General features: G+C 34.3%; 1 protein-coding gene across 4 annotated transcripts in view; it reads left to right on the top strand.

Annotated features, from left to right (window-relative positions):
- Positions 1 to 26,544, top strand: part of PTPN4 (protein tyrosine phosphatase non-receptor type 4) — a 217,630-nt gene that overhangs the window by 93,313 nt on the left and 97,773 nt on the right. For 2 of the 4 annotated variants that reach the window (XM_078146809.1, XM_020963090.2), the window contains exons 4-5: positions 12,674 to 12,716; positions 12,794 to 12,893. In XM_078146809.1, the coding sequence (XP_078002935.1) occupies positions 12,674 to 12,716; positions 12,794 to 12,893 (143 nt within the window). Of the gene's footprint in view, positions 1 to 12,673; positions 12,749 to 12,793; positions 12,894 to 26,544 lie in introns of those variants that run through there. The other 2 variants (XM_020963089.2, XM_020963093.2) reach the window with 2 other exon arrangements.

Here is a 26,544-nt window from a genome sequence, read left to right as displayed (position 1 = left end):
CTGGTGAGTATAATTAGTATAATTATTATTATCTCCATTTTATAGATGTTTGCTTAAGCTTACATGAGGGGCCAAAAAGAAATGAAATCCAAGTCCTATGCTTGTTTTAAAACACCAAACTTATTGTCAGTGTTTAGAAAGTAAAATTGGTTGATGAATGAATGTAAAAAATAAGCAGCCACTAATTACCCAGGGAGACAACATTTTATGTGGGATCTGCCAGATGATTCATTGTTTATTTACTTGCCTGTGTTAGACCCTATTTTTATATTTAATGGAAAAGTTGAGCTAATGATGTTTCAGGCTTATTTAGTCATTTTGATTTAAGCTCAGGTAAATAAGCAAAATCATAGAATGGACTAGCTAATACCATTAGTTATGTTGTCTTCTATCTTCAGGAATGTACCGAATACAATCATAGAACATGGCTATCTTCTTCGGCTGTTTTAAAACTGTAGCTATAAAGCAGGAGTTCTTAACCTTTTTTTGGTCATGGGCTCTTTGGCAGACTGATTAAACCAATGGACGAATTCTCAGAATAATGGTTTTTTAAATTGTTAATTGAAAGAGATCTTAATTTTGGTCAAAGGTTAGTGAAAATTAAGTTGCATTTCTTTCTTCGTTCCAGTTCATAGACCTTTTTAAGGATCTTCCTGCTGTAAAGATTTGAGACACAGTAAAATATCCTTAAACACAATTATCATGAGCAATGAAACATAGACGGAACAAGTAAACATTTATAAATGACCCATCCCAACTTGAAAATAAACAAGCAAATACACTGACACAAAAATAACATGATCTCAATACCCTGATAAATAGTATACTGACATGTTCTACTGAGAAATATCCCCCTATTATGACAAAAGAATCAAAATGGTTCTATTTCTTTCACAGAAGCCCTGGATAATGAATGAATTCTAACAATTACGTTTTCAAATTTATGTTAAAGAACTTTGATTTTATAAGCCTTCTTTGTTTCTCACAAAAATAGGGGTTTTTTTATAGGGAGGAGACTGGGATAAATAAGAATATGTGTGTGTGTGTGTGTGTGTGTGTGTGTGTGACCCTAATTTTTTTCCCTTGAAAATGTAGCTCTTTCTTTTTTTTGGGGGGGGAGATAATTTATTTCTCCCAATTACATATAAAAACAATTTTTAACATTCTTTTTTAAATTTTGAGTTCCAGTTTCTCTCCCTTCCTCTTCCCTTCCTCCCTCCCTGAGATGGCAGCCAATTTGATATGTTATACATGTGTAGTCATGTAAAACATTTCCACATTGGTCATGTAGTAAAAGAAGACACAGACGAAAAGAAGTCACCACAAAAAAATCAAGTGAAAAATATTATGCTTGAGAGTTGCATTCAGACTTCATTAGCTCTTTCTCTGTAAACAGATAGTATTTTTCATGAGTCATTTAGAATTGTCTTAGATCATTATGTTGCTGAGCATAACTGTCATTCACAGCTGATCATTGTACAGTATTGCTGTTACTGTATAGAATGTTCTCCAGGTTCTTCTCACTTTGCATCAGTTCATGTAAATACAGGTTTTTCTTAAATCATCTTACTCTTCATTTCTTATAGCACAGCAGTATTTCATTACAATCACATACCACAACTTGTTTAGCCATTCCCCAGTTAATGGGCATTGCCTCAATTTATGATTCTTTGGCACCACTGAAGGAGCTGTTACAGATATTTTAAGTACATTCTTTCTTACTGTATTGTAGAACAGTCTCAAGTCTATGCAGAGTCTTGTGACATGAACTCCAAAGACCACAATGCAGAAGAATTCCAGCATGTTGCAGATATTACTATAGTAGGATTTAAGTAAAAGCAGGACAGAGAAATGGGCTTAAATTTATAGTGCAAGAAATTTAATTTTCACCAACTTCTGACTGACATGAGAAAGTTCCTAAATTTATCTTTTGACCTAATTTAAATCATTTATTGTAATTGTCTGACAATTTGATATTTGAAATTAAACAGGTTAATCATTTTGACATATTTCTGTATTATATTTATTCTGTTTGTCACCAATGTAGTAAAAATTAAGCCAATTTAGAAAGTGTAGCCAAAGAACTTGAAATTATTAAAGGGGGGACCAAGATGGTTATCATATCATTTAGGGGTGGCTGCTGCTGTATGTCATGCATATCCTGTATTTTGTATTCGTTTTTCTTCTTATTCTAGCTTAACAAAGACATTAGTTTGTGACATATAAAAAGTTCAAGAGACATAATTTCTGGGTAATTAATCATTTTGTTAAATATGACCTGTGAATAATTAATAAAAGGATGGTCATTTGGCCTTTTCTCATAAACCAAAGACAGATCATGGTGGCATCTTCATGTTTATGCCCTTGGAATAGTAGGTGTTCCCACCAGGTGGCAATCAACTCTGATTGATTAATAATTAATGAGAGGGATAGTTATTCTAATGAGGGATTAGGGGGCAGGACCTTTGATTATGTTACTCTTCCTCCCAGACCATCCCCAGCCTTAGGCAGTCTAAGGATCTACTCCCAGCCAGGCCTGAACAGAGTGGAATTCACCAAGATTAAATTATTTTTCTCTTTAATCACAGCTAAACTTCCCTAGTTGGGCTGGGTCTGAACAAGTTTGAGGAGAATGTTAAATCCAGTCTCATTATCAGCCTTATTCTAGAGAGGTTCATTTGACCTAGTAGAGAATGAAGAAATAGGAAGGGGAAAAGTCCTGGATCTCCTCAATATTAATAGCTGCTTATTTAATAATCATTTATCTCAAGTTCACATTAATTTCTTATATTTTGCTTTAAATGATTAACGTTATTGAAGAATTTTCATTACTTTAAACTGCATTGCAGTCAAAATCAACTAAAACTCAAAAAGCACAAAAATAAATCAAATGCACTTAAGAGCTTTGGAAAATTTATAAATTGAAAGTGGAAAGCAGAGCTCTCAGGTTGAAGATTTGATTAAAATAAATAAGTTGATAGGCATTCCATTTAATAAAAATAATAAATTTAGTACTTTTCCTAGGAATATATTACTAAAAATAATAATTAAATACATGAACATATATATTTTATCAAATAGGAACAATGATGAAAATAATTTTGTTTTAATTTATTAGAATCATCTACTTGGCCTTATGAAGAACGAACTTCATCATATATATTATGCCATTTTAAAACATAATGATTTTCAGGATTCTTTAGATAATGTAGAATCAAACAATGTTCCAATCTTTGCAGCTGTACAAAAAACTAAAAAGATAGTTAACACTGTTGAAATCAGTAGTGCTAAAGCTAAAAGAAGTTTCAGTTTGGTGAATATAATTTGGACGAGAGTGAGAAATATTTTAACACATTACACATCAGATTTAATGACTATAAATTTATTGGGAAACAGAGGATTGTTAAATCCACTTCATTTGCTAAATTATTTTTGAATTGCAACCATAGTGTTGGCTATGGATATGTGTTTTGACAAAAATCAGCGTAAGAGTTATATGAGAATCAATTGATTTAATGGAATTTATAATAAAGAATATTGTACATTTTATTACTATTTATAAATTGTGTGCTACAATCCTGTTACTAGAAAAATTTATAATAAACTTATGTACATATGCATGCATACATGTATGTATGTAAATATTTTTTCAGAGTTTGTATATATTTTTTCATTATTCAACATTCACCAACATAACAATGATTTGGAGTAACCTTAATGGAATCCTCAAGTGTACTCTTGAAATAACAAAAGCCCAAAGTTCTTATTGTTTTATTCCATTTCTTAGGGTTACCCTTATAGTTTAGTCCCTGTAAATTAAACAGTGAACAAAGACAGTTTTGCATGGATAAGCCAGATAGGTGAACAGTTCAATCAATAAACAAGAGATAGAGAGCAGTGTGAGGTATAAAATGGTTGATTTTGATTGCGTTAAATTAATAAGGTTTTGTTCAAATAAAACAAATGTAGCCGAGATCAGAAGGAAAACAGAAAATTGGGGAGAAATTTTACAAAGTTACTCAGACAAAGGTCTCATATCTCAAATATATAAAGAACTTTGTTAAATCTATAAGAATACAAGTCATTCCCCAATTGATAAGTGGTCAAAGGATATGAACAGATGGTTTTCTGATGAAGAAATCAAAACAATCTATAGTCATATGAAAAAGTGCTCTAAATCATTATTTATTAGAGAAAGGAAAATTAAAACAAGCTTGAGATGTCATTTTACCCTTATCAGATTGGCTAAAATGAAGGAGAAAGCAGCAGATCTTGGAGGAGATGTGGGAAAATTGGGACACTAATTCACTGTTTGTGGAACTATGAACTGATCCAACCATTTTGGAGAGCATTCTGGAATTATACCCAAAGAATTATTAAATTGGCTATACTCTTTGATCAAGAAATACCACTACTAGATCTATTTCCAAACGATTAGGGGAAAAGGAGAAGAATCTATGTGTTCTAAAATATTTGTAGCAGCTCTCTTTGTGGTAGCAAAGAACTGGAAATTTCAGAGATGCCCATCAACTGAGGGGTGGCTGAACAAGTTGTGGTATGTGATCATGATGGAATACTTCTGTGCTATAAGAAAATGAAGAGCTTGTTGATTTTAGAAAAACATGGATAGACTTACATGAAATAATGAAGAGCTAAATGAGCAGGAACAAGAGAATGTTGTATATAGTAACAGCAGTATTGTTTTAAGAACAACTTTGGGGAAAGCTAGGTGGCACAGTGGTTAGAGCACTAGCCCTGGAGTCAGGAGGAGCTGAGTTCAAATCCGGCCTCAGACACTTGGTGCTTACTTAGCTGTGTGACCCTGGACAAGGCACTTAACCCCATTGCCTAGCAAAAAACAAAACAAAAAAGCTTTGAGCAACTAAGTCATTTTGATTATTGTAATACCCAAATTAACTAAAAGGACCTATGAAAGAAGCTGCTAACTTCATCCAGAGAAAGAACTGATAAATAGAAGTGTGTGTAGAATGACTTTACACATATATATGTATTTGTGTCTAATTCAGCTCTAGGGTTGGGAGTGGGAGGAGGGAAGGAAAAAAAAGTTACATAATATTTTAAAGGACTAGCAAGTTGTACATAATAGATTTGCAGTTTCATGTGGAGTCATTTATTTTTTAATTATACTGTGTTATGAAAATGCTTGTTTTATTTCATAAATTAATTCTTTAAAAAACTGTTGTCCCCTCCCCACCAAAAAAATATTAAAGGATTGGAAATGATCAGAATTTAACCAAATTGTGTTATAGGGCAGTGTGGTTTCAGAATGCTTATTTTATGCAATCCAGTTTTAGATGAAAACTATATAGGAGTCTTGCTTTTAGAGGAAAATAAACTTGTTAATGTAGTCTCAGCACCCAAAGAAATCTCAAGCCCACAGTTCTCTTTTTTCCCTAACGCCCTCCCCCACCCCTGCCCCAATATAGTTGTAACTCTATTCTTTTGGTCATATATTGGGATTAACAACTCTGTGTGAAGAAAAAGAAACCATTTAGATAGTAGTGATACAAATAGATAAATGTTACATAATAAACAGACATAAATTTAGGTTTTGAACTTCTGAGTGAAAATATGCTCCTTGTTATTGTGGAGGCAGTATAATTAATAATAGCTAGCATTTATATAGCACATACTGTGTCCCAGGCACTGTGCTAAGCACTTCACAATTATTATCTCAGTTGATCCTCACAGCTCTGAGAGATAGGTGCTATCGTTATCCTTATTTTACAGTTGAGGAAACTGAGGCAAACAAGTTAAGGAACTTGTCCATGGTCACACAGATGATAAGTATCTGAGACTGGATTTGTTAGGTCTTCCTGACCCCACTCTTATCCATTGTCCCATCTAACTACCTAGTTAATTGTAGTCATTTCGGACTAATAATATCCCAAATTTATCTTTAATGCTTCAGTTTCTTCACCTACAGATTTTGAAACCATGGCTTGTGCTATTGGATACATCTGCAAAATAAAAGGAATTTACTATAGTTTATATCTGTATTGAATTCTTTATTGTTGTTGATACTTCTCTAGTAATGAAGCTTGACTATTTGTCTCTCCTCTTCTCCATATCCATTTAGTTACCCTGTTCTGTATACTTTACAGTGTGCCTCAGGATCTATCCTTTCTGTTGCCCCTTGAGTTTCTGTTGTTATCATTTAAGTTCATGTGCTTATCACCTTATACTTGGTTTACAGTAATTGTTTACTGTTACTTGTCGAGTCCAATCATTTCTATAAACTTTTAGCAAACTTTTGTGTTCCTCTATAACAATTTGATTATGTTCACAAATTTTCTGTGGCTCCTTATTCAAAAGACAAAATTTGCCCCCTCTAGCCTTTCATTTAAGTCCTCCACAGTATTCTCTCACCTACCTTTCCTGCCTTAGCCAGTACACCTAAATAGACAATTTACATAAGCCTTCCTTTTACCAAAACCATTTACTAAGCTTTCAAATATGTTTTATCCTTTCATTTGGCTGTGATTTAATTAATTTTTTTCCTTTGAAGATTGCATATGTCCTTCAAGATTCTTCCTATCTAATTCTATTTCCTTTATAAGGTTTCCTAACTACTCCAGCATAATATGATCTCTCCTCCTCCTGAACTTAATTTATGTACTATTTATTGAGCACTTGATCTTCAACTGCCTTAATAACTAACAATTTTAATATACTGAACTGTAATATTTTGTACTGTACTGTTATTTATTTCTTGTATTATTATTTCTCTTTTCATGTATTTCCTTTTTTCTTAACTAGGTTATAAGCTTGAGGTCTAAGACGTTTAAAAAAATATTTCTTTGTACTCCCTACAATGTCTGTTGCAGTCCTGGATACATGGTAGGCAGTAAGGAAATATTTGTTGACTATTCCACTGATTGATAAGTTTGAAACAAAATTACTAAGACCAAGTTACTGAGGATGCTTTGCTGCTGTTATTAAAAAATGTCAACAGTTGTCAGAACCATTTAAATCTATCAAACATTTAGCAGCAAGAAATTCTAGATGTTTTCTAGGCACAGAAGCCCTCTGGGCCTTTTTGTGCCTGGAGTGTTTTGTTGCTGTTAAAATTCCTACTGCATAACAGATAGTAAAAACGGATCATTACCAACAGCATCAAAATCGGAATCTGAACCCTCAGTCAGATCAACTGTTAGCAGCCATTTTTAAAGGAAAAAACTTAAACCCTATTCCAGGAAAGGTATAAAACAGATGGACAACAGATTTAGAAAGGAGAAGTGGTTCGTTCCCAGTAGGTGCTTTGCAAGAAAAAGCAGGTTAGGCAACTTATCCCTGGCTATTTCCAAAGGTTAGTATAATTATTTGGTCTGAGAAGCTTTTGGTTCCCAGAACTTTAAAGATTCATGTCAGCTATTTTTATTTTCTTGGCTGGTCTTTCTTTGACTTGGAAGGTAAATGGCAGAGACCTTCCTGCAGCTTCCTCATTTTACAAATGAGGGCAGAAGCATAGAAAAGAAAAATGACATGCCCACAGGGACACTGTCAGGGCAGAACTAGGAGTACTCTGACCTTCTGACTCTGTGACTTTCCCACTATTCCCCCATTCTTTTCTTTCAGTGAATAAGAGAAGAGATTATTTAAAATACATTTTTTTGTGCATCAGGCTTTTTTTTTTGCCTTTTTCTTAATATGAATAATTTATATTGAGAGGCATTATTGTATACCTGATAGAGTTCCAGCCTCAGAGTTAGAGAAACCTTGGTTCGGAGCTTGCCTCATATACTATCTGATCCTAGTCAGATTTGTTACTCTTTCTGTATCCTGAAAAACTTATAAGACTCTTAAGAACAGCTGCCTGTATATATCTGCATTGGTAAGAAGGATTGAGTTATGAGGGGACATAGTTGTGAGGCAATGCATTGTAGTAGAAAAGCATAAGATTAGGGATTAGGAGACTTCGTTGATTGAACAAACACTTATTAATGGCTGCTATAACCAGACACTGCTAGATGCTGGAGATGCCAAAAAAAAAAAAAAGAAGAAGAAGAAGAAAAGAAAAAGAAACAGGGCATACTACCCTCAAGGAACTTAAATTCTTTTGGGTTCTTGAGTTGTTATCCCAGCCCTGCTTCTAATTTGCTAATTATAGTAGGTGTTAAAGAAATGCTTTTTTATATTCTTAATCAGTAAGGCTTAAAGTGCCTACCATGTGCCAAACATGTTATTAGGAGATAAAAATACAAAGAATGAAACAGTCCGTTCTCACAAGGAGCTTACATTCTAACCAGTGTTCTTAACAGCTTTCATAAAGACCTATTTTCATTGTAATAAGAATTATGATATAGAAGACATGATAAAAAAAGGAATGCCCAAGTATTGGCACATACATCATTTTAAGATAATAAGAAGAAAGTATTTCAAAATAAATGTTTCAGTGAGTTCATTTATTATTTTTCCTAATGACTACATTAAAAATACCTTTTTACATTTTGTTTAAGGATAAAATTTGTTCCTTGTTTATTTATTCACAACATTGTTTCCTGTTAATTATTTTTTAGTCTGCAAGCAAGTCAGGTTTACTAAACATAGACTTGATTTCCCTCTCAAAACGACAGTTTTTGTTCACAATGTATGTAATGGACTAATCATATAAATTAGTCACCCAGAAAATAATTTTAATGAAATAAATGGTTAAGTGTCAACACCTTTGACTTCCTGTGGTTATTTTGATATAGTATATTCTTTGTTGCTTTGGGAAGTTTAAATTAGCAGTTATAATTTCACAAAGAAAATTACATCAGTAGGAAGAATAACTAGTTGACATCTCAAGATAAAATAAGATCAAATCCATGGAAAGGAGCATAGAAACAGGTATATATAAGTGAAGTCAGCAGTTCTTTCTGTGCTGATGATGTGTTATTTTTTCTTTTTTATAAAATTAAGGTGATCATTTTTCCTATTTAGCATTAATGTTCAACTCAAGTCCTGTGGGTTGTTCAAATCATAAAACAGACTTTTTAAAATAATGATTATTTAATGGTAGATATTTTTAATAGCTGATGTTCTTAATATGTTTTTATAGCATTTTTTTCCTCTTTACAGTTTAAACTAAGATTTAAACATCTATAGTCATGACATTTTCCCCCTCAAATTCACTAAGTCCTTCCCTCTCCTAGTAATCTGGGTATGGCAGGGTGTGTAATTCAGTTCTGTCAGATCTGTTCCATCACTGAAAAGATCCTTTCCCACTACTGCAACTCTGAGCTATGCTATTTAATTTCTATAGATCTGTCATTTGCTTGTGCTAGTTATAAAGGTAATTATAACTGTAATAATCAGTTAAAATAAATCTAATTCCTAAGTAGGGTTTCTGTATACATTTTGGTTTCTGTATAATGATTGCTTTTTTTTTTGCAGTATTGTGGTAGTTTGGAAGGAAGGGGGTAAAACAAGTAGATTTCTGATATAAATACATCCCAAATTCAGTGTTTTTCATCAGTCATCTGTCTACCCAAGAAATCCTCAACATATGTAGATGATAAGCCTGGAGAAATCACATCATGTGTATTTACCTTTGTTGTCCTTGAATCTAGTAATGTTTGCTGTTAATTTTTTCTTCTATTCAGTTATTCAGCAAACAGGGTTAAATTCTCCTGTATGCTCAGCATTGTACTAAGTATGGGGGCAGGATCATGACCTCTACCTGGCCCTCAGTTCTTTTCCAGGCTATCACCTCCACATTGACTCTTCCTCCTTTCTCCATTTTGAGTCCCTTGTCCACTTATTTTGTCAAAGGTCTTGCTCTGTCAAATATCATTCTTGGATTACTCCCACCATCTCCTTCTTTCTCTCCTGTTCTCTTGCTGATGAACATAGCTGGAGAAGAACATGAAACTGCTTATTTGGTACACTGCACATTTATATTGCATGATCTCAAATAGACCCTCACTGTGACAGGGTAGTCCTTTTCACTTCTCTAATCAGTTCCTATGCTACTCACCACAGTGGCTTTTCTAAATCTTTTCATCCCTCCTCAGTCCTCCCATAACTCATCCATTGCTTACCAACCTCAGTTGAGATTTGCCTCATATTTCACAGAAAAAAATGAGGCTATTCCCCAAGAGCTCCTTTTTCTCTACTCTTTATCTCAAAGCATTCAGATGCCTTGTATTACTGTCTCCTCTTTTTACCTATCTCACATGAAGGGAAAGCCTTCTTGCCAAGGCAAATACCTCTACCTGTACAAGTGATTCTATTCCAAACTGTCGTCTTCAGTAGGTTTCCATCTCTGTTATACCTACTTTCTTACTAATCTTTAATTTCTATCTAATGACTGCTTCGCTGTTGTCTATAAACATGTCCAGGTATCTCTCATCCTCAGAAAATCCTCATTTGATTCATCCATCATATTAGTTATCATCCTATATTTCTACTCCCTTCTGTGGCTAGCCTCCTTGAGAGGGCTGTCTATAGTTGGTGCCTCTGCTTCCTTTCCTCTTATTTAACTCTCTGCAGTCTGGCTTTTATTTCAACTCTGTGCTCTGTCCAGGTTACCAGTGTTCTCTTTATTGCCAAATTTAATGGGTTTTTCTCATTTGTCATCCTTTTTGAGCCCTCTGCATCCTTTGACACTATCCGTCACTCCTCTTTATTCTCTCTGGGTTTTTGAAATACTACTTTCTCTTGGTTCTCCTTCCTGTTATGACCACTCTTTGCTTTGTCTTCATCCATGTCAAGCCCATAGCTGTTCCCTATGGTTCTGTCCTAGGCCCTCTTCTCTTCTTCAGCTCTACTATTTTCATTTGGTAACCATATCAGCTCCCTTGGATTCAGTTATGATCTCTGTAGAGATAATTCTTAAATCTGTTTGTCCAGCCCTAACCTTTCTCCTGTGATAGAACTGTGCTGTCTGACACTTCCATGTGCCTGTTGGATATCTAGAACTATATGTCTCATAGATATCTTAAACTCAGCATGTCCAAAACTGAATTAATTACCTTTTCCCCCAACCTCTCCCTGCTTCCAGACTTCTCTATTATCATCAAGGGAATGACCATCCTCCCAGTCAGCCAGATTGCAACTTAGGTGTTATCTTTCGCTCCTCACTCTCAAACCCACCCATATGCAATTTTTTGCCAAGTCCTGTCAATTTTACCTTCTCAGCATTTCTTCTATATGATCCTTTCTGTCATCTGATATTGCTACCACCCTGTTATAGGTCCTCATCTCCTCACGCTTGGACTATTGAAGTAGCCTGCTTGTTGCTCTGCCCTCCACTAACCTCTTCCTGTTCTGTAGTCCATTCTCTACTCAGGGATGATCTTCCTGAAGCTTAAATTCTGATCATGTCACTCTCCTATTCAGTAAATTCTGGTGTCTTCCTTTTGCCTCTGTAATCAATTATAAAATCCTTTCTTTGATTTCTAAAGTTGTTTTCCACCCGGCCTCTTCCTACCTTTCCAATTCTTATGCCTTACACTTCCCCACGTAACTTGATACAATGACACGGACCTCCTTGCTGTTCTTTCACGTGACCTTCCATCCATCTCCTGACTGGTCATTTTCACTGCCCCACACCCAGAACCCTCCCTCCTCATCTCCACTTCCTGGCTTCCTCCAAGTCTGACCTAAAGTTCCATCTTCTGTGACAAATCTTTCCCAGTCCTCTATAATCTTAGTGCTTTCCCTCTGAGATTCTCTCGAACTTATCCTGTATTTAGCTTGTTTGTATGTAGTTGTTTACATGTTTCTCCCCCACTAGACTGAGCTCTTTGAGAGCAAGGACTTTTTTTTGGTGGCCTTTCCTTGTATCCTCAGGGCTTTACACAGTGCCTGGCACAGACTAAGGGCTTAATAATATTTCTAGACTCGATATCTAGATAGTCATGAAGTTTACTGAGGAACTTAAAGTCCTGAATGGAATTTAGAATGTAAAACTGTGGTTCTTAAATGCTAGTGCTAGTCCTTATATTTGTGTAGTGCTCTTAATTTTTTTTCAACATGCTTCCACATTTGCTACATATTTTGGCTACTTTTTTATTGAATCATGCTGTTAATTGGACTATTCTCTTCTGATTCCAGTTGTGAGTACCCAGAAATAGAATTTTAAATAAAATTTGGTGTTCTAAAACAATGTAACTTATAGCCCCATTAATCACTTATCATTTCCAGATTCTAACTACTGTCTTATCTAAATTTGTCATTTGTTTAAAAGGAGTAAATTGGTGAAATTTTTATATAAATACATTAGTTTAGGGGACTCTACAGAAACATTCAAAAGTAGATGGCTGCTTTGATCTGAATAAAAGAATGTAAACCGTGGCTAATTCATAAGAATTTTTTAAGGTAATAGAAATTACTTAAGCCAAAACCACTTCAGATTGCTCAGATACAATATGATTAATAAAGTGAAACATCTCTAATAATTAATAAAGTAAAACTCAGATTCAAAACCCATATAGGTAGATTTAACTAATAGAACCACATATAATTTTTTTTATTCCTTCACTGAGCAGTGCTGTTTTAAACTTAGTAATTTCTGTTTTAGTAAGTTTCATTGTAAATTTCAATATGGGACAAACATACCAGATTTGATATATTATTTTCAGAGTCCTTAGAGGTTTTGATGGGTTTCAGAGAGACAGAGAAAAGAAATCATAGTCTTAAAGTCATTTATTTATTTATTTTTCAGAGGTGGCTGGATCCAAACAAACCAATAAGGAAGCAGTTAAAAAGTGAGCACACATACCTACTTAATGTTTTCCAGGTATGATTTGTAAAGATAAAGAATTAAGATAACCTAATTGATTAGACATACTTCTATTAATTCTAGGAGGATCTCCTTACAGTTTGAACTTGAGAGTCAAATTTTTTGTAAGTGATCCCAACAAGCTACAAGAAGAATATACAAGGTAGGTTAAAGGAGCTTATTTTTTCTGAGTTATGTTATCTGAAAACTGGCATCAGATATGAAAATCATTGAAGCATGAATGAAAAGGACTGTCATTCTCTGTAACTAATTGAAACAATTTGATGATTTTACTGTTCTCTTGGAAATGTGAGCTGCTTATAATCAAACAAAATTTGGCTTTTTTTTAATAGCATGATGTTTTCTTATAGCAATGTATAAAGCATATTCTATATCCATTTTGCCGTCACTGTGGAGAACATAAAATGCTGTATATAAGTTATTTAAGAGCTATTCTATGGAAATTTTTCATTCTTTACATTGTACTTTCTTAAACTCTGATACAGGCCTTGAGGCCACAGGTTCCCCACTCCCTCACTAGTAGTAAGAAAGAAATAATGGCATTTGGAAAAGGTGGTTCAATTGATTTTACTTCAAAGGGTTTCAGTATATCTAGGTCCAGTAGTGTCATTTGTTGGTAGTTAGACTTATTTGATAACAGTTGCGCATGTTTTTATGAAGATGTATTTAACTTCTTCATTCTGACAGGACACACAGGCTTAGGGTAGGTCCTTCCTAGTTAAGGTCACAAGTTATCCAGTTTTGAATTTATGTATTTCACATGACATGAATTGTTCCTTTTGATTCTACTAGAAGAATATTCTGTAGAATGTTTAGAGTGAGACTTGTTTATGTAAGGAAAAGAATGCCGTTATTACATGGTGATTGAATGAATACTCTATAGGAATCCCAGCACAAACTATTGTAGTCGTATCATATTGACCTACCCAATCCCTAACTATCTATTCATTCCTGTCATTAAAGTCTTACTTTTCACATATCTCCAAATGTGGGTTAGTTCTTAAATGTGGAATGAATGTCAATCTAGTATGTGTGTGCTTCTTTTAATAATTACATTTAATCTTTCTATATACTCTATCCTGAAGCCTCATTCAGCATGATGTAGAGATGACTTTTGGTTCTTGAAGAGTCCAAACTGTGGCAGATCCTGCCAAGTTTTCACACGGATAAGTTGCATGTATTTCATCTTAGGACCATCCTAGTTAAATATGAAGAGATTCAACACCAGAGTGACCATCAGAAACCTGATGAACTTTTTGGCCATAACAATTCCTAAAAACTGTCTACTATGTTATAGAGGAACTGAAAACTGAATCAGTAAGGATAGTTCTCATAGTCATGAAATCACAGATATCCTAAGTATTAAAGTATGTGTAACGAGCCATTTAAACTTCTGTAACAGGAGAAAATAAGACAAAGAAGAAATGAACACATTTAGTCTTTATTGTTTTCTTTAGTCCTTTGGAGGGGTGAGGGAAGGATCAGGAACTGTGATATCATTGATATAGAGAACTCCATGTGAGGAAACTCTTTTTGTCAATGGCACCTATTCTGTATTTCATAGTCTTAGGTTCCTGGGGCACTTAGAAATTGAGTAAATTGCCCTGCCAGTGTGTCAGAGGCAGGACTTGAAGATAGGTTTCTTAATTCTGAGACTGGCTTCCTATCCAATATACTATCACACCTCTCTTTCTTTGTTAGTTACCAAGTAAAGTAGGTTGTTTTTCTTCTCCATTGTTGGTCAGAAAGTGAGAACTATATAAGTATTTTTGTTTTTATTATAACAGAAGGTAACTTTAAAAGTTATATTTTTAGTACTTAGTCATGTTTTATTAAAATTTCTTAAAATTTGTTTTATTTGGAGACTTTTATAACTGAAGACAAATGTATAGAATAGCCTTGTTAACAGTTTATACACACCACAGGGAAAAATCCAACCCAATGTTTGTTTTGATAGTGAGTTAGAACTCATGGCATGACCATGAAATCTTAAATTTTGTTTTTAATTGCTTTTTAATAAAATTTAATATTTTATTTTTCTCACATTGGTTTAGACAATCCAGATTTGTTCTTGAATAACCTTTAATTTGTCAGAGAAACACTTTTTTGGGATATAGTTAGATTAAATAACTCATTTAATTTTTTGCTCTAAGTTGTTGACTTGTCATGGAAGTATAGAATCTTAAAGAATTAGAAGTCAGCTTGGGAAGTTATTTAGTTTAAAACTTCAGCTTTTGCAAGAACCTTGAGGTCGTGTAGTCTGTATTTGATCAATACACCATGATAAGGAATAAAGAAATTTTTCTGTATACTAACTAATTTATTTGTTAAAAATGACTGTGGTCTTTTTTTTTTTTTGGTATGGGGAATTAGAGGTGAGGAATCTTCTTTTAGTAGTGCATATATGTCCTAACATATTCTTAGACTTGGTGGGGGTATGGGGGGAGCCCTGAAAGGATAAATGACTTCTTATTCCCATATGTGTGTGTGTGTGTGTGTGTATCTATGTATATAATCAAGTGTTCTAGATTCCAAGATTGGATCTGAATCCAATACAGTACTAGGCTATAGAAAGTTCTTACCTTTTAGCTTCATCCACTGTATCTTGTTCTATACTCTGGAGCCACAAAGAATATCTACTCTTTATTCTGTATGACAGCTCTTCAGATGTTTGAACATACCTGTCATGTTCTCTCTAAGTTTTTTGTTTTCCAGGCTAAATATGCCTAGTTTCCTTAAGCTGTTTCTTGTAGGATTTCACTATATTGGATACTCTTATCTGGACACATTCCAGCTTAAAATGTCTCTCTTAAAATGTACCCTGATCAATGTTAGTAAAATACTGTGGAACTTAAAAGACATGTTCCATCTCTCTGTTAAGAGTATTAGAGGAGTGTTTGTGATGGGAATTGTCTGTTATGTTAAAACAAAATGTGTGTGTGTGTGTGTGTGTGTGTGTGTGTCTCTCTCTCTCTATATATGTATATATACATACATATATAGTATATATACATACATATATCTGTGTGTGTGTGTGTGTGTGTGTGTATATTTTTTTAAAAATATGTAGCCAGATTTGTACTGAAGACTCAGGGTATGTTCTGATGAAGAAGAATGCAGTAGACCTGTCACCTCTCATTCTGCTATAATTTTCGAATGCTCTTCCATTCATGTGACCCACTTCACTAAGTTTTAGTGATACCTGTGGGATTATATACCTCCTTACATAAAAATTGCAAGTTTGTTAACTATAAGTCTACATTGACTTAAAGACAGCTGAGATCATAAGTATTTCCTCTTTCTAGTTACTTTGCATGTGAATTACTGGCTGCCATTTTTTTGTTTTGTTTTGTTTTGTTTTGGCACCATAATGGATAGCAGCATAGTACCCTGCAAAGAAAAATGGATTTTAATTTAGAGGATCTGAGTTTGAATCCTAGCTGTATCACTTAACTACCAAATTCACTTCCCCTCTGTGGTTTTTATATGTATTTCTAAAATGAAGGACTTGGACAAATTAATCTCTAAACTTTTTTGACCTGTAATTTTAAATGTAAATAAATGGATTAAACAATCTAATACAGTGGAAAAGGATAGCAAATTAAAAAAGTAAAATCCGACAATCTGTTGCTTATAGGAAGCATACTTAAAAAACAAAGACACAGACAAAATAAAACTGTGGGGAAGGAAGATATTTACTATGCATTAAGTGAGTTCCAAAAAAAGCAGGAGTTGCACATATGCTGTCTGACAAAGGGAAAACAAACATTCAAAAGAAAAAGGGATAGGGGAACTATATTATGCTGAAAGGAATCATAGACAAAAAAAAAACCAAAGCAAAACCGGTGTCAGAACTAATAAACCTATATGCTTCAAATGCCTTAGCATCCAAATTTGTAGAAGAAATATCTGAGCTACAGGAAGACACAGTAGTGACAGGAGACTTCAGTATCCCTCTCTCAGTTTTGGATAAGTTTAACAGAAAGAGAAACAAAAGGTAGAAATATGGAACTGAACAAATTACTACAGAAACAAACTACTATGGAATTAAACATCTTATGGTGTCTTCTAAATGGGACATCAAAAGAACATAAGTATTTCTCAGCACTACATGGTACTTTTATAAAAAATGTATATGTACTAGGGCACAATGATTTTACAAACAAATGTAAAAGGGCAAAATTAGTTAATATGTCTTTTAAAGATCTTAACACAGTAAAAATAATTGGTGAAGTGAGCACAAACAAAAAATGCAGACCTAAATAGAGAACATTGAAAATCTAAATAATGAGCAGGTCAAAGAACAAATCTTAGAAACAATAATTAGGTAAAAGAATATAATAATGAAACATCGCAAAATTTATAGGATGCAGCTAAAGCAGTCCACAGGGGAAATATTGTATTGTTACATTAACAAAACAGAAAAAGAGTGAATGAACTGAATAGTCATTTTTTTAAAATTAGAAAGCCAGCAAATGAACAAACCTAAAAAAAGAGCAGAAGAGGAAATATTAAAAATTAAAGAGGAAATAGAAACATTGGAAGCAAAATAAAAATCCATTGTTCAATAAAACTAAAAGCTGGTTCTTTGGAAAGATGAATTAAGAACAGTCAGCGCGTATTATGCATATCTATATGCTAACAAAGCTTAAAAAACAAAAGAAATAGAGGAATATCTTCAAAAATAAAAGTCTCTGGAGAGAAAGGGACAGCTCAATTTCAAAAAAGGAAGTAAATCTACCAGTAAAGGATCTATCAAAGGAAAAGAAAAACTATGTATTCATAGAATTCTGTCAAAATTTTAAAGAATATTTAGTTCACATACTTCACAAATAATTTTCAAAAATTGGGAAAGAAAGCACTCTGCCAGAATGTTTTTATGATATAGTCTTTTTTTTTTCTTTTTTTGGCCGAGACAGTGAGGTTAAGTGACTTGTCCAGGGTTACACAGCTAGTAAGTGTTATGTGTCTGAGGCTGGATTTGAACTCAGGTCCTCCTGAATCCGGGGCCGCTGCTTTATCCGCTGTTCCACCTAGCTGCCCCTGTGATACAGTCTTAATCAGGGATGGGGAACCTGCAGCCTCCAGGCCACATGTGGCTTTTTAGGTTCTTGGGTACAACTTTTTGACTGAGTCCAAGTTTTACAGAATAAATCTTTTTATTAAGGAGATTTGTTCTGTGAAGTTTGAATTCAGTCAAAGGGCTACGCTTGAGGACGAAAGGCCACACATGGCCTCGAGGCTGCAGGTTGCCCACCCCTGGTCTTAATATTTAAACTGCAGAAAGATAAAACACAGAAAGAAAATGATAGTGCAGTGTCATTAGTGAACTTTGACTCAGAAATTTTAAAACAATCTTGGCAAACCAATTATAGCAATTTATCCAAGAAATCATTTATTATGACTAATTAGGATTTAAACCAGGGATGCAGGAATGGTTCTACATTAGCAGAACAATAGCATAATCATATTAAAAACCAAAACATCCCAAACCACATGATCATCACAATAGATGCAGAAAAAGCCTTTGATAAAGTGCAACACTTTAATGTTAAAAACCCCACACAATATGGGCATAGGCTTTTTTTTTATATCCAAAAACATCTAAGACCAAAAGCAAGCATAATATGCAATGAGGATATACTAGAATGTCTTCCAACAAATACAGGACTAAAGCAAGGATGCTCATTTCCCCCCCTATTTTTTGATATCTGGAAATGCTAGCAACAGGACAAGAGAAAGACAAGAGAAAGAAATTATGGACGTAAAGATAGGTAAAGAGGAGATAAAACTATGCCTATTTGTTAATGATATGATGTTATTCTAGGAAAATCCTAGGGAATCAGCAAAGATACTAACCGAGACAACTAATAGATTCAGCATAGTTGCATAATACAAAATAAATCCTCAACAATCAGTGGCATTTCTGTATAATAATAACAAAGCTTAAGAATCAGTTATAGAAGTGGAAATCCCATTTGAAATAACTACAAAATGCATAAAATACCTGGGGATCAGCCTACAAAAGAAAACAATGTATAGATTCAGCTACAAAGTGCTCCTGAATTAAAGGGGTTTAAGTACAGCTGACAGCCATCTGGTTCTTTTAAATCCTCTCCCAGCCCTGGCCCTACACACAGATTATCTTTTAAGTTCTTGTTCAATTCTTGGGCCCCCGTTTAAGTTGTGAGGCTTTGACCTTGAAGCTGCCCAGAAGAGAGACCACAGTTCACCAGAAGTCGACACAAGCATTTTTAACGCCACACTCTTTCCTGTTGCTGTCCTCTCTGCTGAAGTGAATCAAGATTAGAGCTCTTAGGACAGTCCAGAAAATGAACACACACTGTTCACCAGGATACTGTGGGCTTACACTGATGTAACTAGTTGATTTGGAACACTGGAATTCCATTTTTTTCCTGTCTTGTTCCCCCCACCCCAACCCCCATTTGCTTGTAAGGACAGTTATGCCCCAGAAAGGTTCCTTCAGTTACATAAAATTCTGTTTGTGAAATGACATCATTGTCCCATTCATAATTCTTGTCTTGTTAGGGTTCTTCCAGTTGGTAGAACTTCAGAGCTCTTGCCTTTGAAAAGTGGAAGGATCTCAATTTTGGATATTGTCAAGTTTTCACCGTTTTATTTTATTTTGGTTTTTTTTGTCTTTTTTATTTGTTTTTTAAAATAAAGCTATATAAAGCTTGTGGATTAAACAGAATAAATTTCTAAATTTAAAAAAAAAGTGCTCCTAAAGAAATAAAGAATTACTTAAATATCTGGAGAAATGTTAAGTGCTTGTGGCTAGGGTGTGGCAATATAATAAAAATTACAATATTACCAAAATAAATTTATACTTTTAATGCTATACTAGTGCTTGATTTAAAAAAATAGCAATTCATTTGGAAGAGAAAAAAAATGATCCACAGTATCAAAGGAAATGATGAAAATAAGTAGAGACAAGGGGTGATTAGCACTTCCAATCCTCAAACAATATGATAAACAATATGATAAGCAGCAGTTATCAAATTCAGCTGATATTATTTAAAGATTAGAGAGATAGATCAGTGGAACAGACTAGATAAGGGAGATTCAGAAACTGTAGAACTCAATAACCCAGTGTTTGATAAAGTGGAAAACATAATTACTTAGGGAAAAAACTCCTTATTTGTTTAAAAAAAAGTTGGGAAAACTGGAAAGTAAGTCTGGCAGAAATCAGATTGATACAAACTCCTTGCACCACAGTGCACAATACATTCAAAATGGATGTGTGACCTTAATATTGAGAAGATTAAACTTATTCTGTATCATTTTATTTGATTGTGTTTTTTTTTGTTGTTCCTATTTACGGTTAATTGATTTTGTCCCGTAACTGCCTGAATCCTTTTGTTCTTTGTCTCTGAACTTAATGCAGAAATTCAGTTTACTTATAATGGATTAAGTTTAGAAATCCAGTTCTCTTGTTAATCATTACTCAGTTCTTTCCTCGAGGAAATCTGCTGTCTTCTAGGGATGCAGGTCTAGGGAATCTGGTCTAGTATCTTTTTACCACCAAGCAATCCTTCAAGGATGTCTGATTTACCACCAAAGAAGTCTGGCCTACTATCTTTTAACCTTGCAAGAAGACTCAGCCAATGAACAATTTTCAGTCACAGGAGGGAAGGAGGAGGATTGTTCCTAGAACTCATTCCCAGCTTCCAACCAATCATATTATTCCCCACATCTCAGCTATGTAACCAGTCATGTTGTTCTCAACCCCATGAAGTTACCTGTCCTACTCTGTTCTTTGTGGTAGCTTTATAAAAATGAGTAAATCTTCATCTTGGTGTCTTTGGCATAAATTGAGGCAAGCATTTATTAATAAGTTTATGCCCTGTTAATAAACCGTTATCTTGATCAGAGAGAATTGCCTTAGTCCAACTGTTGAATTTTACCTGTGTGGCAATAGCAAAGATTGTATTATAGAAAAATTAGAAGACAAACATCATACAGCTGTGGATGAGTAGTACATTCTTAACCACACAAGAGACAGAGGCAGTTGCCAAATATAAAATAGATAACTTCGATTGCTTAAAACTAAAAAGCTTCTGCACAGACAAAATTAATCCACCCAGAATAAGAAGGGAAATGGTCAAATAGGAAAAATAAATCTTTTATCAAATTTCTCTGATAAGGGTTTGGTATCCAAGCTACATAAACGATAAAGATATGTACGATTAATAACCATTTCTCAATAGATTAACAGCCTAAGGATATAACAAACACTTCTCAATAGAAGAATTGCAGGTAGTCAGCTCCATGAAAGAATGTTCCAAGTCACTAATAGAACAGAAATACACTTAACCCTATTTGCCTCAGTTTTCTCATTTCTAAAATAAGCTGGAGAAGGAAATGGCAAACCACTCCAGTATCTTTTCCAAGAAAACCCCAAATTAGGTCATGAAGAGTTAGACATGACTGAAACAACTAAACAACAAAGTGTAAACAAAGTAGATGCTTATCAGTTGGGGAATGACTTATCAAATTGTGTTGCATGAATGTAATGGAATATTATTCTAGTATAAGAAATTGTGTCTGATGGGTACACAGACGCATGGAAAATCTGCATTAACTTATTCAAAGTGAAGTAAAGCAGCATCAAGAAAACAATATACATAGTAACTACAGCAATGTAAATAGAAAGAACAACTACACACCAAAAAAATCAAAAGTAAATGTAACAAAATTAGAAGGATTAAGGAGAACTTGAAGGAAGACATGTGAAATGACACCCCTAACCCTCCTTGGAGGTGGGAATTACACAAGTGTTACACAAAATTGCATATTGTTTTGGACTTTTTCAGTGTATTGATCATTTGTGCTGATTTTTCTCCCATTATAAAAACTAGTTAACTATGGTAATGTAAGACAAATGAGCAAATCAAACTCATCTTGTGAAAAAAGGGAGATAGACTGATATAAATAAAGTCTTATAGAGAAGCTTTTAGTGAGACAGTTTAACGTAAAAGTTAGTGATATCATACAACTTAGGATCTTACTTCCAAAAAGTTAAAACAGTAAAAAAGTATATCACTTTGATATGTGTAAAGTTAATAATATTTGTTTTCTTTCCATTTCTAACTAAATCTTGTCTGTATCCAAAAAATGTTGATTATATTGCCAGATTTAATATATATATTAAAAGCCTGAGAATGCTTCTCGACTTTTTTAGTTATCAGTGAGAATAACCTATTCTGTTAAAAATGGACAAAGGACTTGAGTTATATGGACATAAGATGAAGCTTTTTGTTCACCAAAAGCAGAACAGCTGTTGAATTTTCAGCTTTTTAATTATCAATTTATCCTTCAAAATATGTTGCTTAGTAATAAGATGAACTGCTGTCTAGAACTTAAATTTCAACAAGGAGAGACCTATAGAGAAAGAATATAACAAGTCTTCAAAGTTATTTATATGATTGAATATCATATGGAAGGAGCATTAAATATGTTCTACTTATTCTGAGAAGTCAGAACTAGAGAATTTTCAGAGAGACGAATTTTCAGTTCAATATGAGGAAAATCTTTCCTAACAGTTAACATTGTACTAAAGTAAAATGGGCTGCCTTGGGAAATAACTGGGTTACCCTCACTTTAAGTCTCTCAAAGGGTAGCCTGCTTGTATTAACACTTATTGGAAATATTTTAGAACACCAGTTCTCAAAGTGTGGTCCAAAGATCCCTAAGTGTCCTCAAGACCCTTTCAGGGAGCCACAGAGTCAAAGCTGTTTCCATAACAATACTAACATTTTAACTTCTAATACTGTAAATATAGATAAATATATCCCACATAAATAAAAGCTCTTTTGGGGAGTCCTCAATAATTTTCAAGGGTATAGAGCAGTTCTGTAACCAAAAAGTTTGATAACCTCTTCTGTAAAGGTTATTCTTCATTTGATTAGGTTGGATTAGAAGGTTTTTGAGGTTTGCCAGAAATTCTGCCATTCTGTAATTAAGAAACAAAAATGATTTCAAATGAGCATATTAGTTGGATTTTTTAATATACATTTTGTTTATTTCATCTTTCCAAATTATGTACCAGAAAAATTTTAACATTAGTTTTTAAAAATTTGAGTTCCGTATTTTCTCTCTTCCTGCCCCTCCCCCAACCCTTGAGAAGGCAAATAATATACTATCGATGATACAAGTAAACGCATGCAAAACATTTCCATATTAGCCATGTTGCAAAATAAAACACATGCACACACAAAGAAGAAAAATAAATTTTAGAAAATAGCATGTTGTTTTAAAAATTATTATGGGTGAGTAATTTTTTCTAATAATTTTATTCATTTTTCTCTGCTATAATTTATGCTATAATTGTGTTGAACAAAAACAAGTAAGCCTGGGTTTCTGTAATAGTGAAAACATCCTAGGCCAACCCATATCATTGTAGATTTTGAATTATGTTTGAATTAATCACTTGACAGTGATCTGAAATACTTTATCAGAGATACATGGATGTATCTTACTAGCTTAAGGACTGTGAAGTCATTAAGATATTCTTTGCTGACGGAGAAAACTAAATCAAAAAGATTTTAAAAATGAGCCCCTATCAAATTTATAAGTAGAATTGAAGTTCTAACTGGTGCTAAAGCCATCAAAAAAGCTTTTTTGTTTTTTGTAGGAATATTTTTTATTAAAATTTACTGACAAAAGCTCAGTAGGATAATATAGAATCTTTAAAATCTTTTGCTTTTGTTTTGAACATAATCATCAATAAACACAAACACTTCCATGTGCAAAAAAGGAAATAGAAAAAATATTGCATAAGAAACTGGATTTCTGTTTTATCCAGTTTAAGTTGCTGTGTGAAATTTAACAAAATAGTAACAAAATTCTACATACTGTTTTGTCAGCAGATATTTTATTGATGTTCCAACCAAGCTCTACACACAAGTCCTCCCTTGTAAAACAAAAATGTGTAGTAAAGTAAAGCAAATCAATACATTGGCCATATGGCCGTGTCTGAGAATGCATATTTGATTCTCAATCTGTAGTCTTATCACCTGTCTGCCAAATGCTTAATCATCTCTGTCTTTTAGTCTAATTAGTCTTTTTGGTGGTCTTTATTGTTTATTGCCTTGGCCAGAATTCTGAGATCTTTTTTTTTTTGTAGTTAATTTTTAGTTTTCAACATTCACTTCCACAAGATTTCAAGTTACAAATTTTCTCATCTCTCCCCTTCCCCCAATCTATTCTCCCTTCTATCACACATTCTCCCCCGACCTCCTTGTCCTCTTCTCTTTTTCTGTAGAGCAGGATCGATTTCTGTACCCCGTTGCCTGTATATCTTATTTCCCAGTTGTATGTGAAAAACTTTTTTGGGGGCAGCTACATGGTGCAGTGGATAGAGCACCAGACCTGGATTCAGGGGGACCTGAGTTCAAATCCAGCCTCAGACACATAACACTTACTAGCTGGGTGACCCTGGGCAAGTCACTTAACCCCATTGCCTAGCCAAAAAAAAACCAACCAACCTTTTTTTTTGGGGGGGGAGGTTTGAGGCTGTTGGGGTTAAGTGACTTGCCCAGGGTCATACAGCTAGTAAGCATCTAGTGTCTGAGGTCAGATTTGAACTCAGGTCCTCCTAACTTCAAGGCCAGAGCTTTATCTACTATGCCACCTAGCTGGCACTGTAAAAATAATTTTTAACATTTGTTTTTAAAACCTTGAGTTCCATATTTTCCCTCTCTCCCCCTCCCTCCCCACCCACCCTCATTGAAAAGGCAAGCAATTTGATATAGGTTATGTATGTGTAGTCATGCAAAGCATTTCCAAAACAGAAAGTGAAACACTGACTATAGTTGTGAAAGACTAACTATATTTCCCTCCATCCTATCCTGCCCCCCATTTATTCTGTTCTCTCCTTTGACCCTGTCACTCCTCAAAAGTGTATGTTTCTGATTACTCCCTGGCCCAGTCTGCCCTCCCTTCTATCATCCCACTCTCTTATTCCCTTCCCACCTATTTTCCTGTAGGGTAAGATAGATTTCCATACTCAATTGAGTGTGTATGTTATTCCCTCCTTAAGCCAAATCTGATGAGAGTAAGATTCACTCATTCCGACTAACCTCCCTCCGTTTCTTCTCCACTGTAAAAGTTTTTTCTTACCTCTTTTATGTGAGACATTTTACCCCATTCTACCTCTCCCTTTCTCCTTCTCCCAGTACAATCCTATCACCCCTTAATTTTATTTTTTAGGTATCATCCCTTCATATTCAACTCACCCTGTGCCCTCTGTCTGTCTATACATATATACATATATATACATATACATATACGTGTGTGTGTGTATATGTGTGTATATGTATATTCCATCCAACTACCCTAATAATGAGAGGTCTCATGAGTTACAAATACCGTCTTTCCATGTAAGAATGTAAACAGTTCAACTTCAGTAAGTCCCTTATGATTTGTCTTTCCTGTTTACTTTTTCATGCTTCTCTTGAGTCTTGTAACTGAAAGTCAAATTTTCTATTCAGCTCTAGTCTTTTCACCAAGAATGCTTGAAAATCCTTTCATTGAATTTCATTGAATATCCATTTTTTTCCCCTGAAGTATTATACTCAGTTTTGCTGGGTAGGTGATTCTTGGTTGTAATGCTATCCCCTTTGCCCTCTGGAATATCATCTTCCAGGCCCTCCAGTCACTTGATGTAGAAGTTGCTAAAACTTGTGTTATCCTGATTGTGTTTCCACAGTACTTGAATTGTTTTTTTTCTGGCTGCTTGCAATATTTTCTCCTTGACCTGGGAACTCTGGAATTTGGCTACAATATTCCTAGGAGTTTTCCTTTGGGGATCTCTTTCAGGAGGTAATTGGTGGATTCTTTCAGTTTCTATTTTGCCCTCTGGTTCTAAAATATCAGGGCAGTTTTCCTTGTTAATTTCTTGAAAGATGATGTCTAGGCTCTTTTTTTGATCATGGCTTTCAGATAATCCAATAATTTTTAAATTCTTTCTCCTGGATCTATTTGCCAGGTCAGTTGTTTTTCCAGTGAGATATTTCACATTGTCTTTTATTTTTTCATTCTTTTGGTTTTGTTTTATAATTTATTGAATTCTCATAGTCGTTAGCTTCCATTTGCTCCATTCTAATTTTTAAGGAATTATTTTCTTCAGTGAGCTTTTGGACCTCCTTTTCCATTTGGCCAATTCTGTTTTTTAAGACATTTTTCACCTCATTGGCTTTTTGGACCTCTTTTGCCGTTTGGTCTAGTCTATTTTTAAGGTATTATTTTCTTTAGCATTTTTTTGGGTATCCTTTAGTAAGCTGTTGACTCATTTTTATGATTTTTATACATCACTCTCATTTTTTCTTCCCAATTTTTCCTCTACTTCTGTTACTTGATTTTCAAAGTCCTTTTTGAGCTCTTCCGCAGCCTGAGACCAATTCATATTTTTCTTGGGGGCTCTGGATGTAGGAGTTTTGACTTTGTTGTCTTCTGGTTGTATGTTTTGATCTTCCTTGTCACCAAAGTAATGTTCTGTCGTCTGAATTTTTTTCCTCTGTTTGCTCATCTTCCCAGCTAGTTCCTTGACTTTTTAACTCTTTGTTAAGGTAGGCTCTGCTTCCAGTGTGGAGGATATACTGTCTTAAATTTCAGGGGGTTTGTAGGGCTGTTTTCGGAGATACTTCTAGGGAACAGTAAGTCTTCAGGTCTTCCAAGGTGGTATGATTAAAGGCGAAGTGTTTACTCCTTTCCTGACCTGTGCTCTGGTCTATGAGTGACCACAAGCACTCTTTTCTGCCCTGGAAAAG

The sequence above is a fragment of the Phascolarctos cinereus genome, unplaced genomic scaffold, assembly GCF_003287225.1.
Source record: "Phascolarctos cinereus isolate Bilbo 61053 unplaced genomic scaffold, phaCin_HiC Scaffold_726;HRSCAF=1367, whole genome shotgun sequence".
Classification (NCBI taxonomy): domain Eukaryota; kingdom Metazoa; phylum Chordata; class Mammalia; order Diprotodontia; family Phascolarctidae; genus Phascolarctos; species Phascolarctos cinereus.
The sequence above is the reverse complement of the archived record's forward strand: the minus strand, read 5'-3'. Positions and strand labels throughout refer to the sequence as shown.